At 42.0% G+C, this 14,805-nt stretch overlaps 1 protein-coding gene across 3 annotated transcripts in view; it reads right to left on the reverse strand.

The window, feature by feature from the left end:
- The window catches only part of UNC79 (unc-79 homolog, NALCN channel complex subunit), a 145,572-nt gene that overhangs the window by 41,047 nt on the left and 89,720 nt on the right, over positions 1-14,805 (reverse strand). For all 3 annotated transcript variants that reach the window (XM_054972102.1, XM_054972101.1, XM_054972103.1), the window contains 4 exons: positions 13,242-13,349; positions 9,321-9,437; positions 3,354-3,437; positions 1,694-1,796 (listed from right to left, as the gene is read on the reverse strand). In XM_054972102.1, coding sequence (XP_054828077.1) covers positions 1,694-1,796; positions 3,354-3,437; positions 9,321-9,437; positions 13,242-13,349 — 412 coding nt within the window. The remainder of the gene's footprint in view (positions 1-1,693; positions 1,797-3,353; positions 3,438-9,320; positions 9,438-13,241; positions 13,350-14,805) is intronic.

Below are 14,805 nucleotides of genomic sequence, written 5' to 3' on the forward strand. Positions count from 1 at the left end.
AGCTTGAGTCCAGGAGAACAACTGCTGAACACACAAAACTGCTTTGCAGTGAATCAGGCCAATGGTCTACCAAGAGCAGCGTTGTCTATGCAGGCTGGCAGCAACTCTCCAGGTTCTCCAGTCGTGGTCTTTCACCATCTACTACTTGACCCTTTTAAACTGGAGTTGCTGGGGATGGAACCTGGGGCCTTCTGCATGCCAAGCAGATGCTCTGCCACGGAGCTATGGCTCCTCCAATTCTTCCTCTTTGCTCCATAGTGCTGACTGGCTACCACATGTGTCGCCACAAACCTACCTCTCAGAATGTTTTTCATTTAAAAAAAAAGATTATGCATTTTACTCTAAGAGAGGATTAATGTATATTTAATTGAATACATCTATACGTCCTAAATAAATTCTGTTGGGGAATGCTATATATACATACAATGCATAATCCACACTTTTGCCAGACCATCAAGCATAGCTATTTGTATAACCAAACAAATGGGAATCAATAACTGTTTGAAGTGATGCTTCCTACTGGGACATGGACAATATTCTCCACACAGATAATCAAGGGCACAGGATTCCCTGTCTCAAACTTCAGCTGTTTCAAATACCGCCCGCCCGCCCCCCCACATACACAGAGGTACCTGCAACAGGCACTGACTCAACAATCCTTTGCCAGCAGTGTCTCCCCCACAGGGAGCACAGGATAAGTATTCACAGAGCAGAAATCCCACCCCCCCACCCCCATGGAAAATCATGGTGTTACCACAATGTCATGCTGGTGTAACCCCGCTTGCAAGTTGTGGGAAACAGGAAACAACCACATTTCTGGGTGACTACAAGCCACTTTATTCCAACCACTGCTACTGTTGGCCAAACATTCACGACACCTTTTGCTTTGCAAGATCTGAGACCTATGAAGCAGACAGAATTCAAATGCAGCTCCCTACAAGGGATGGGGTTGTCCAATGACAACACCATAGTTTCAAATGGGTGAATCCAAATGCCTGATAAAGATCAAGGGGGACAGGGAAATAGAAGAAATGGAAAACCACATCAGTGAGTGTCTCTCGAATCCTACATCAGCTCTCATGTTTGGTCTTAATCTTGTGTATAAGAGAGCCATAAAGTCCAACACAGAATGTATAAGAACACTGAAACTTTCCTCCACTGGCTTCTCTGTGTTCTTGAATTAGGATGGGAGATAAACAGGGGTGAGGATATAAATTTCATATGAGTACCCAATTTTTCAGAGTCCTCTTCAACTATTGCACAAATCTAACACAGAGGCTGAATCCACACATCCCAGCATACAGCTAAACTGTCGGAACGAGAGCATCTTCCTGGTGTGATTTCTGACATCATCGCACTACGATTCCGTTCTCGTGGCGCAATGACATCAGAAATCACGCCGAGAAGACACTATCGTCCCAACAGTTTAGCGGTATGCTGGGATGTGTGGATTCAGTCGGAGAGTACACTTTCAGCTCTCTCACATTTAATATTTTTTTCCCTTTTATCGCCTTTTGTATCTAATTCTCCAACTGACTCTTGCTTTAAAACTCTAAGGGAATCTTCTGAAGCGGATACCGATTTCACTTTAATTGCAAATTGCAGCTTTGCATTGCTTTTTTCAAATCAGCCCTTTATATCTGTGGTTTGTCTCAAATGACAAAGTTATTCAAAGACATATACAAGTGCTTACTTGTCTGTCATCATCGTAGGCTGGTCATCAGCAAAATCTTCTGGTGCTGGTACAAACATGCTGACTATACTGGGTGCTGAGAGTAAGCTGGATTTTGTAGCTCCTGGAAAGAGAACAAGAAAGAAAGCCTTTGAACTTCCGGTGGGTAACTTGCTTTTGAACTCTTCAGTACATACTTTGTTTTTTGAACAATGTTCAGTGTCAATTCCAATACTTTTTTTTTGCTGACCTACTTATATTTAAAGTAATGGAATGTTCTTCAGAAAGACGTGATAGATGATGATACTCCATTTAGAATATTTTTGCCCGATTGAAAGCCATGCTTGGAAAATGCAGGAACCCTTGATGAATGTCTGCAGGTACATTATTCCATCATACTCTCTATTAAAGTCAAGAAAAAGTGAAATCAAGATGATATCCTCATTTCCACGAGCAATCTGGCTTAGTTTCTTTCACAGGAACTGATGTAATACAGGGGTTGGCAGCCAAAACTTTGCTTTTCCTTCAGGCACAGATTTTCCACCTGATGTAGGGTTAAACACTTTGATGAAAGGCAAGGACTATTAGATTTCAGACATCAAGACTTGGCAAAAGCTTTGGACTGGACAGAGGAACTGAAAGGGAGTTTTTGTGTTACCTGGCTAACATCTGTCAAAATATGCCCATGACTATGTGCTGAGTAGGAGTAAAGAAAGATTGCAATCACAAGTAGAAACAGAGGAAATCCATGTAAAGCCAGAAAAAGTCAATGCAAGTTTAAGAAGTTGGTCATAGAGGTAAGGCTTTCTGGAAAGTTCCAAGAGATAGTGAAATCCTAGATTTTTGTAGAGTTTGAAGGGTCAAAAAAGAACTAGCTTATCTAAAGAAGCTGGGTGATTTGAAAGTGGTTCTATCAGTTTGGTTTCAATAGCTACTGTCACATAAATTATCAGTAACTTTTCCTACAACAAGGGATGAGAAGATATTTTCAAGGTGACAGTGCACTAAATCTGGTTAGGAATATTTCTTCCCCATAAGGACCAAGAAACAGATGTTATCAACCATGCTTGGAATGTTATTTGATGGATCTGTGTTCTTCTGAACTCTTTAGCAATGATAACCAATTTGCATCTTAAGTTACCATCTTCGTTTGCATACCTGGTTAAGCTGTTTCTTTGTGACAACCTTCTTGACACCTTACGTTTCCTCTTGCGGTAGTTCATGCAACAGCAGGAAGTGCACAGGTACATAAAGCTGGTGGCCTATATAACTGGAAAAAGTTGCTCCAGCTACTACTTTGTAATAAGGAGTTATCTTTTGTTTATCATTTCGTACAGAAAAAATGAAAAGGGTAGCTATAAATCTATTACAGGGGTTAAAATAGTTTTTAGCTTGAGAACAAAAAATGACTCAAGAGTCATAAAGCACTGCTAAACTCTTGGCTGGAGATCAGAAAGGAGAAAATCCGATGGCTGCGGAATAAGACAGTTGTGATTTATGGTGATGTACAATGAGCCTCCCAGCTTAAACCTAGTTTGAAGAGATGCTAGCAATAAGCTTCATGATCCAAAGTCCTGTGCAAAATGGATTCATTCTACCTTAAAGAAAGCTAAAATCATCATCACAATCAGTACTAACTGAGCACCCTGGCCGACCAAGGTTGAATGAACTCTGAACTAACCTCTTATTCTTAGTGGTGGTCCCTCCAAGTCAGGGTTTAGGCAAACTGAGACATTGCACGGCCTCTTCCCATGCTGTACCTGTTCTGTGGATAAACAGAAAACTTCAGTCCCCACTAATGCCCCCTGAGAGCCTGCCACCAGGACCACAGGTTCACAGCCACAACAGAGACGTCACACACTACACAACAGCTAGAAACAAACATCTGGTTCAAGACAGATAGAAAAAGAAGAAGTCAGTAAGTGGAGACCATTTTTTGACCAGAACATATGTTTAACATAAGTGACTGGCTTTGAAATATCAACCACTGCAATTAAATACAAAGGCCTACAGATTATTTTGATTCTGCTCTCTCTCAGATCTTTAGGCTTCAGAACTAGGTAGTTCCTACCAAACACTAGTCAAGCTTAAGGGGGATTTTTGAAATCAGTTTTTGGATTGAAAGAAATGGAATTATTTAGCAAGAAATGGAATGTGGAAAGAGTTTAAGAAGTTAGCAATGTCACACAGACAACCACAGATGTGCAAAGATGTTCACCACAATGGCAGAGGATAATTAGATATATAAATATCTACATACAGAGAGAAAGACTCCATGAGTTTGCATTGCAGAAAAAGAATTCAAAAGAAACCGTTTGACATGAAGGACGAGAAAAAGGCAGTCAGGCCCGACTGCCCGTAAGTCACCTCAGTGCAATGAATTTATTTAAAGTGAGGTCAGCTGGAAATTTGGCAAATGGACACTGCAAAGAAGGCCAACCAGAATGGAAAGACAGTGGCATCACAAGGATATTGTAGAAAGGAACTTCCCACATCTCCAAGAAAATGACTACAAGAATAATGAATTTACTGTTTTATGCATCACTTTTGAATGTACAAAGAACTTTATGGTTCTTATCAGGTTTCCTCTATCTTATTCCTGTGATGAGTGGAGTTACTATTCCTGCTTTGAAAATGATGACAGGATCCTGAGGAAAAATAGCTTTCCCAGAGTCACCCAGTAAGTGCAAGCCTGGGTAAACTAGGTACACACCAGTGCCCGCATCCAAGTTCAATGCTTCGTCCGCTGGTCTGAACTGGCTCTCTCTTTTTCACAGTTATAATCAGTTAACCCATTCGTAGAATCAAGATTTCAAGTCATTTTAGCACCATTTTCAAAAGGTTTCCTACCCCATCTCTGTCCCAAAGAACCGAGGAGGGTTATAATAAAACAAAACAAAATGATATAGACAAAAGTCTAAAACACAAACAGGAATTAAAACTGACTAAAATCCACAAGTGAAGCCACCTTAAATGCAAAGTGGATTAAGTTACATTTAAAGACCTTTTTAATAGTTTAGTCTTAGAGGGGTCAAAAAGCCAGGAAAGTGGCAGCCCACTTTCATGTCAGCCCACATTCTGCTCCTGCAGAACAAGTCCTAGCCCAGCTTTCTAATTCCTTTGATCCATTGTGTTTTTCCTCCCATCTAGATTACTGATGCACATACATTCTTGTGTTCATTGGTGAACAGAATGCAAAAATAAATCTTGAAGCAATCATACTGTGGGGGTCAGCAGCACACATTTTCTTCCTATTTTCAGTTCATTACTAAAATTTAATTTTTAATTTTCTTGAAATATGTAGCAAAATATGTGCTCCAGTCTATTGACTGGAAAGTACTCTGGTTAGTCACATACAGTAAAAGCTTGGTTAACTGGCACTTGGTTAACTGGACAGCTCAGGCAACTGCCATGTGATTACTTGGCCACATGCCAGGCAAAAGCACCGTCTACTCTAATGATTCAGGAATGGAGTATTTTTCATTCATTTATGATTAGTTAATATCTGAATACAGATCACTGTGTTGCACATGACTGCAACAATATTCCTTTTTGTAGCGCATTTTATTAATGCCCACCAGTTCATGTGCACATCAATAAAATGAATGGGGAAACAACAGGAGAAAAAAGGAAAGCTATGGGAAACGAGAGCCAGTGTAGTGTAGAGATCCGGGTTTGAATCCCGGCTCTGCCACAGAAGCTCCCTGCGTGACCTTGGGCCAGTCACACACTCTCAGCCTAACCCACCTCAAAGGGTAGGTTGTGAGGATACAATAGAGGAGAGAAGAATGATGTAAGCAGCCTTGTTGGGGGGCGGGGGGGAAGCTGGGTATAAATGAGACAAATAAATAATAAAATGTGAAAATTCTGCAATTGATTTAGGAAATTCTCCCTGTTAATCTGAAGGGAGGCCAAGCTGAATGCAGAATGGAACAAACTCAGAAAACAGTAACAGAATGGGATGGCACCCACTTATAGCCAAAAGACAAGGAAACAAATAGTCTTCTTTCCTAAGTAAGATGCACAGGGATGCCATCTTTGAATTTTAAAAACATCTGAAATTTTGTAGTGGTCTTGGGAGTTCAGACTAAATCCACCAGAGAATTCAGACGGACTTACCAAATTCTGGATATAAAACGTTATCATCCCACCCACCCCATCCCCAACTCTGCCAGACTGTACCGGATCTACACCAAGGCCTCTAGCCCTGGAACGTTCCAATTCAATCACAGAAGTAGTGCACCAGGGTCCAGAGTAGCTTACATGGCATAGCGCCATTGTCTCCATGGATCATCAATTACAGGTTTAATGATGCTGGAAATCTTCATTAAGTCTTGTGGGGTGGCAGGGAGAGAAGGAAATGCATAAACTGTACAGGGAAGCAGGTGCAGAGGTCCTGGCACCAGTGATATAGTCAATATGCAACAGGGACCAGCGAAAGAAATTTGACTTGAGATTAACTAACCAAACAGACATCCAGAAAACATCTGGGGGGGGGGGAATAAACCAGTATCTCTGAATAATGTGTTCCATTTCTGAAATTCCCCTGGTGTTTCTTGCTTCATTGTTGAAATCCCAGAATGCATAATTTCAGAAGATAACTGCAGTGAAACATCTGGTATGTCAAACGTGCCAGAATCTATCATTCTGTAGAAGTGTATTAGTCCTAAGTGTATTAAGATATACTAGAGGGTTTTATTAAAGGAAAAAATGAACCATAGAGCCAAACATTTAATAACTGTTTAATGTGGTCTATAGAGACCTACTATTTTTATTTTCCAGACTTGTATGTCCTTTTTCCATTTCGTCCTTATTAGACAAAGCTGAGACATATGCTTGCATTAAAGAAGATCCTTCTGCTTACAGAAGGAGTCTTCTGTTCACGGAATAAATCTTCTGCTCTTCAAGACTTCCACTTTTGTGAATGGAAGGCAATCTGTGAGTAGACTCCTTTTGTGAACTGAAGGGAACCTTTACTTTGGATCCAACAAAAAAATAATAATAAAAAATTCACATGACTTCCATATAAGACAGTAGACAGTCCTACCATGTATTGTGTTGTACTGTACCTGAACTTCCCCAGGTACCATAACTGTGCTGAATTGAAAATTAGATATCTGCTGTGTGGAGGCAGGAAGGAACGAGCTCTGCTATTATTGGGGAAGACCAAGCAGGCACGTAAATGAAGGGTAAATTCTTCCTACTGTGCCTCAGAAAAACAAATATTACTGTCTGTGAAAAATAAAGTCCCTGAAGTGCATTTTACTCAGATTCTAACCTTGCCTTCTGTTGCAAATATATTCAGAAGAAACATTGACACGTGGAAGGCCCAGGTACAATAGCTGAGACACAATAGCTTGAACATTTGAGAAACTTGTTACGCCAAGACTGCTCCCCTGCCACCAGCCAAGAGACATGCATCCAAGCTTCATTAGATCAGCCAGAGGTACAGAAGGACTCCATCATTAATGGCAAACCAGAGACGCATGAGCAGACAATGATCAGACAATGCACAATTGAGAGCGATTGCAAGAGGCAATCGCCTGATTCCCATGGGAATTCTGGCACATCTTAATCAAGGATCTTTGTTGTGACTCTCCAAGGCCCCTCACACCCAGGGCCATAATAAACAACCAATGTTTGCAGGGTGATAACCTGGCATTATATGCCACTCTGAATTATTCCTCACAATGTAGGCTTCTTTACAAAACTAATCAAACACCCAAACTTTCCGGGATGGACATCAAAGCTTGATTGCCACATGAGAGCCCCAGTCCCTTCCATTTCTGGTGACCTTTGGGGCTTTCCTGCACAGGTTTTTAACCGTCAGTTTTGGCCCCATACAGCATCGATGTATCCCCTGAGTTCTGCACACAGGCAAAATAACTCAGTTCAGTCTTCAGGTTTCTCCCATTCTCTTTTGAGTTCTGCACGGTGAAAAGCTGCACTTGAGACAGAATCTGTTTTCCTCTGGGTTTTCTGCATTTTTTCCTCTCTGTACATATACTCCAATGTTATTTTTAATGCAAAGTTAAAAGACAGGTTTTTTGAAGTGCAGAATGTTTTCTTCATTGTAAGCCCCGGCCCTGCATTTTGCCTTTCCCTTTATCTCCTTGCAACATTGCAACATTTTTTTTTAATTAATCATGTGTAATGTTTTAAAGTTTCTCTGCAGAACACCTCAGCCAATCAATACACAGAAACGTGGTTAAATTTGGAACTCAGATAACACCACCCAATCGCTGATGGACAAATAAAGGGTGAGGGAAAGGTTAACCATGACCCCCTCTAACATTCAAATGTTACAATGTTGTAATGTATGTGCAAAACATATTGTAATTTATCAGTGAAGTGCCAAGAAATTGCTGTTTGCATGTTAGTGCTTAAGAACTGTGATAACCATTGTTTTCCTTTTCTTTGCTACTCCATACCTCTGTATCTATATCTTGGCTAGGACAATTAAACTACCACTTGGTTAAGTACCCACCTTGCTCCCATTTCCTTCCAAGTCTTGACATGTTTGTGTATACAAACACTTCAAGGCTTTTTGGGAACTGGTGTCTCAGAACTTCACGTGTGAAAACAGTCATATGGACATACCCTGCTTCTTGCCATCATCACTATCAACGTACAGTTCAAGATTCTTATTCTTTTGCTAGGGTGTCTCTTGATGAAGGTCTTCTGTACTGCTCAGGTTATTTGTGCTGGGATGTACTTCAAAGGGAATTTCTATCATCAGACAGGGACACTTACAAGACCCAACTACTGAAGCTACCAGTTGCTAAAAGTTGAGAGTGAGAATGGAGGACTAAATGTAGAATGCTCTCCACCACTACCAGCTTTTACCAACTAACAGTCTCACAATGCAGTTCTGAGCTGTGATTTTCAAGTCTAAGCTCATTGATTTCAATGGGCTTAGACTGGAATAACTCTGCATATGATAAGAATAATAACATTAGATTTATATACCACCCTTCAAGATGACTTAACACCCACTCAGAGCAGTTTACAAAGTATGTCATTATTATCCCCACAACAAAACACCCTCTGAGGTGGATGGGGCTGAGAGAGCTCTAGAGAGCTGTGACTAGCCCAAGGTCACCCAGCTGGCTTCAAGTGGAGGAGTGGGGAATCAAACCTGGTTCTCTAGATTAGAGTCCCATGCTCTTAACCACTACACCAAACTGGCTCTCCAAACTGATTGCATTGTTTGTGTTCTGCCAGGTCCCAACAGATACTGCACTATTTAGTAAAGCCTCATTTGTTGCAGGGGCGGGAAGAACCCTGTATCTCAATAACTGTTTTTAATTTTAAAATGTGATAGCTTTAACTTTTAAGTTGCTTTGGGAATTGATCTGGATGACAAGCTGGGCATATATATATATAAAAAATAAATTAATAAAGTTGTAGGCTGCAGAGACTCTCTTGATATGTCAAGGTGAAACCAATTATATATACAACCCAGACTTTCACAAAACAAAAATGGGTACCCTATCAGAATTATTATAGTTTTAATGTTAACTTGGTATCGAGCCCCTTTCCTTTCCTCAAGTGGAAGGTTTTACAACACCAATTTACACTGCAATCAGCCACTGACTATTTTTAGGACAGAACAGGGGAAAACACACACACACACACACACACTTACCAGTATCCCATGTGCTGATATTATGGGGAGCACTACACTGGTGTTCCAGCTGCCTTTTCATTATCTGGTTCATGGTCAAAGCTCCCAGAGAGCCTCTTTTCATTTGTCGGAACTGAGCTGCAAGTCAAACATTAAAGAGGGGTCTTCAGACAAATCTTGTGCTTTTTAAATATTGTCATGTCCAAACATCGTCAAGTGTGCATACTGAAAGCTAGCTGCTTGCCTGTAGCTTTTCCAATCAGAATAATCTTTTCTTCCCAAGAGAATGGATCACAGCTCAGTAATGCATGTCTGAAGTCCTCAAGGTTTCAGATTGGAAAAACCTCCATCTGGGAGAGACACTGCTGATAATGGTTGACAGTGGGTCAAGCCAGACAAGACAGAGATCATGGCCATTTGTTCATCTCCTCCGGCCCTGCCTGCCCCTCAAATGGCCATCATGGCGGCCATTTGAGAGGCAGGAAGGGCTTTCTCCGCCTCCTCTGCTGCTCTGCGGCCCCGCAGGGCAGTGGGGAGGACCGGAGCCACCGCTGCCGCCGATGCTGCCAAGGTAAGTGGGGCTGGGGGGCTGGAGTGATGTTTAAAGGGCCCTGCCGCTTGCAAGTGGCAGGAAAGGGGCCCTTTAAACTCAGCCCCGAAGCTTTCTGAAGCATTATGAATGTTTCGGAAAGCTTTGATTTGGGATTTCCAAATCGGGGCCAAGATATCCTGAATCCTTACGGATTGAGTCCGATTTGGGTATTTTACCCGAATTGGAAACCCGAAGCGCACATCCCTAGTTATTATTATCCCCACAATACAGCTGGGGAGCTGGGGCTGAGAAGAGTGGCTTACGCAAGGCTACCTACTGAGCTCATGGCAGCAGTGGGATTCGAACCAGTAGAGTGCTGATTTGCAGCCAAACCACTTAACCACTGTGCTACAGCAGCATATGGAACCAGTTATCATAAAAAAAGGTTGGGTGGCTTTTTCAAAAAGGATTATACCCATTCATGGAGGACAGATTTGTCAATAGCTGTTGGCCATGACAGCTACATAGAATTTCAGCATCTATCCATGTGGTAGCTTTTGTGAGTACCAGAAGTCAAGGCCAAACAACAGCAGAGAATGGTGGCCTTTGTGTCTTGCTAATCAAGTTTCCAGAAGCACACAGCTGACTGCAAATGGAAACCCAGTGCTGAACTAGATAGATCTTGATCTGATATGACAATTTGTTGGTTCTCATTGCTATATACAGACAGAGACGTATGGGACAAGAGTAGCCAACTCCCGGAATCAATATGTAGCAAGTAGAACAATACTCGGGAGGAACAAATATATCACAAATATTTACAATGGCAACACGCTCCAAAACTTATATAGATTACAATGGATATATATGATCCATTGTAATCTATATAAGTTTTGGAGCGTGTTGCCATTGTAAATATTTGTGATAATAGACTTTACTATAACAGTTATTATTTTTGTTCCTCCTGAGTATTGTTCTACTTGCTACATATACGGACAGAGAGGCATGATGAATACACAAAGAATGATGAGAAGCTGTGGAACAGTGTCCTTATTAGAATGTTGTAAAACCATCAAACTATCTCAATGACTCAAAAAGTGAACTTGGTAAAACCATCAAACTATCTCAACATCAGAATGTTGGTAAAACCATCGAACTACCTTAAGGACTCAAAAAGTGAACTTGGAGTTCACTTTTGGATATGAACCGATTCTACAGAGCAATGGTCTTCAGTATTTTCCGACCCAACTTTAATCCCAGGTGGCCATATGGGTCTCATGGAGCTGCAAGGCCAGCTAGAGACAAAGGAGATCTTTCACACAAATGCAGAGCACTGGAGAACCACCTGGTGAGGGGAAGGGTAGACAGACCAGGCTGTGTTGGGCAGTAAGGAAGTGGGAGACAGAGAATGCAAGGGTCCCACCATGTTGGGAGTAAAGTAAGCTTTAAAATGTTTTAAATAAATAAATAGATGAGTGTTTTTGTGGGGAGCAGGTCTCTGACCCTGCCTGTGCTAAGCATGAAACCTCTCCACTGCTGAACTCCTCCAACAATGCATGCAGAGAGGAAAGAGGGATGGCATCCTTGGTCTCTATGCATGGGCACTAACAGCAGGTCCTTCCAAAAATTTCTTTTAAAAAGGAGGCTCCATAGTGGCTCATGATGACCTAGCAAGTGGGGCTCTGAGACCCATCTGAGGGTTACAACCCAAAGGCCGATGAGGACCTTTGCACAAGACTGTAAGTATTCCTCAGAGCAATTTTTAAAAGCCTTCTTCAGTGTTTTTTTTTTAACTCTCCAGCACTCCAGACCAAAAGAGATGGATATACAAAATGGCTTGCATTTGGAAAGCTTTGGCCCCTTGGATAGGAGGAAGCACTTCTCAACTGCCAGTTCCATCTTTTTAATTGCATCTGCTGGAGAATGTCACATTGAAGCAACTTCAAATGTGTTTCAAATGCTGAATGCTGTCCTCCACTGCACTTCTGTAGATTTCCTCTTTCAATATGCCAGAGCACTTTTAAAATGCTAGCTTGATCCAGTGACAACACAATTATCCAGCCTAACAGAGCTGCTGGAAGGGATGTAAATTCTGATTCCATTTGATACGAAAGGCTCTCTCTTTTTGTAAATGCTCTACAGTAACCTTTCATATCAGAGGGGATTTTTATCTTCTCCAATGCAACGGTTCAAAACAAAAGCCTTATTCCTTTATCAGATGCAGAACTTCCCAATGAAAGAGCAGCAATTAAAATTTCAGAGCAGACAATATTGCTTGGGGTGTAGATGACTGTCAAAAATGTAGGAAACTGGCTGCTTTAAACTTCCTTGTTAGCCTTTATAATGGAAATTAAAGCTTCTCTCGGGCATATTGTTAGTTATCAGAGTACTGGTTTTGGTTTTCAAATTTATCTGATTTCTCAAGGACAACTTGGATTTTAAATATTAGCTTTTTTTTAGGGGAGTTTATGGAAAGGAACATGTATTGTGGCCTGGCAGAAAACCATTCAGTATGCTTTTGATGAAACAACTCCTCCCACAGGATATTTTATGCTCACATTCTTTTCCTACCAGTGGATTTATAAAAATATGCTATAGTGTTTTTTCCATAGCTATACCTCAGCACTTGTAGCTTTTTTTCTCCTGAGCTTTCAGTACTAGGTCTTACAATATTGACTATGACCCTGCTGATCTTGTGATGTATTCAACCAGAACTAAAAAGCTTATAAAATAGTTGTTCTGGGAGGAGAAAACATTTGTAAGAATGATTCTTTTGAATCATACAGAGACAAGGCACATGATTACTATCCATCGCAACACCCCTTTCCCAATGCTCATTACTATTATTGGCAGAGGTGATAGATGCACCCAAGAGAGGCAACCCGTGCATATGCATATGCAGGGCTTTTTTCCAGCAGGAACGCGGTGGAACAGAGTTCCGGAACCACTTGAAAATGGTCACATGGCCTCCCCTCTGTCTGGAGATCAGGGGGCGGGGCCACCGGCCATGTGACCATGTGACCATTTTCTCCAAGGGCAACCCACTGAGTTCCACCACCTCTTTCCCAGAAAAAAACCCTGTGCATATGGCATTGGTCCATCTGGATGTCTTCTAGAAAAGAGCATGGCCACCAACTCAGAAAGATTCAACAGCTGATTTGAAGAAGCTCACTGTAATCGGTTTTGAAAAGTCCTCATCCTCAAGCTATGCTACGTTGCCATCAACTTTGCTGCAACAGATTGGCAACAACATACTGATATGTGTGGAGTTAATTATCTGCACGATGCACATAAACTTCCAGTCGAGTGTAAATTAGTGAAGAAAGGCAACGCACCAGATGGCAAACATATACTAAGAGGCAGAAGTGCAGTCACTATGTTCCCCTTCTCGAAGTCAGGGGAGAACTTACTTGATATGGAAGAGTGACTACTTGTCTCTGGGACACCTGCTTCGAGTGTTGGTGCGGAAGATGATTCTCTTGGCATCTCCAGAGTCGAAAGGACTTTCGCTGAAGCATCTGCAAAAGAGAAACAGGGCTTGGACTCTGAGTGTCTTTTTGCTTTTGGAATCAAAGAGCAACTGTTAGCAACTGTTAGTCAACCTCTTTTTTCTCCGTCTAATGTTTCTACTTTTTCTTGCTAATATGCCATTTGGCCATCTGGCACTCCGAGTGGAAGCCTTGAAGAAATGAAATAGTTTGCGACACCATCAGAAAAAGAGGCATCATTCAAAATAGTCTGGCAATGAGATGTGTGCCTAAGTCTGCTGGAGAATCTCCTGGAGTTCACCCCTTAACATTCTACTGTGCAAGGAAGAGATTGTCATCCACTCCAATGGGGAAAAGTAAAGCACTACACTTAAGAGACACCGCTGTGGAAAGAGCAGAACAGAGCAGATATCAAGGATCAATAAGTAGGGATCAGCTTTCAAGGCCCTGGGACCCCATAATACCCATCAAAGGGTTCACCAAGAGGGAGGACCTGCATGTGAACAAATGTGCAGGAGGGGACCCACAGGACGTCATTTGCCCAGGAGCCCCTCAGCTCTGGAACCGACTCTGCACTGGGTGGTCTGGTGCCCACTCACAGGGATCCCATGGGGCCTAATGTGTACAGCACACCAATACACACACAGAGCTTTGGATCCCTGCAATCTAAAAGCCCATATACACAGTAGCCATCACAATGACAGGCATTATCTTCTTATGCATCACACTCCAGTGTGACCAAAAAAAAAAAAAAAAAGGACAGGACAGGACAGGACAGGACAGGACCATACAGAAGAAGCGACAGGGTTGTTCAGAAAGCAGCAGGCTTGATTTTCAATGACTAGTATCACCGAGGCAGGATATGCTTCCAGCCCCAGTGGTCTCCTTGGGTACATGTCTTCCATGTAAATGAATGGTTGCTGGAAAACAAAAAAAGCAGCAAATCTTTCCTTTCATTCTGGACACCAGGTACTCATTAGCAGTAATCCAATGGACAGGGAGCAATGCACCTCTGTATACAGGGTTGCCCAGCATTTCAGTGGTCTCTGCAATATACAAGCCCTGTTCACACACACTTGCTAACATGCACATGAACACACATGCACCATATGTCACAGTGCTGAGCATTTCGCTACAACTTAACAACAGTTTCGTTTGCAATATATCCAGTGGACACCCAAGCCCTGTTCAGGCCTTCAGTTTTTTGCACCAGTCACACATGACAGGAATGGGCACTTTCTGCAATCCTACTGTTGAGTGGTCACCATGTTGTGTGAAAAGGGGTGGCATGTGTGTTTTCCATGTGCATATAGCTGGGGTACGCATGAACACCTCTCTTCAAAAACCTGATGCTCCCACGCGCATGTAAAATATTTGCACTGCCCCTTTTCACACAACATGATGACCACGCATTATCAGCAGGACCACATGTTGTGCATGCTCCTATTGTGTGTAGCTGAAGTCTCAAAATCAAATGTCTGAAAAG

Source organism: Eublepharis macularius, chromosome 2, assembly GCF_028583425.1.
Source record: "Eublepharis macularius isolate TG4126 chromosome 2, MPM_Emac_v1.0, whole genome shotgun sequence".
NCBI lineage: Eukaryota > Metazoa > Chordata > Lepidosauria > Squamata > Eublepharidae > Eublepharis > Eublepharis macularius.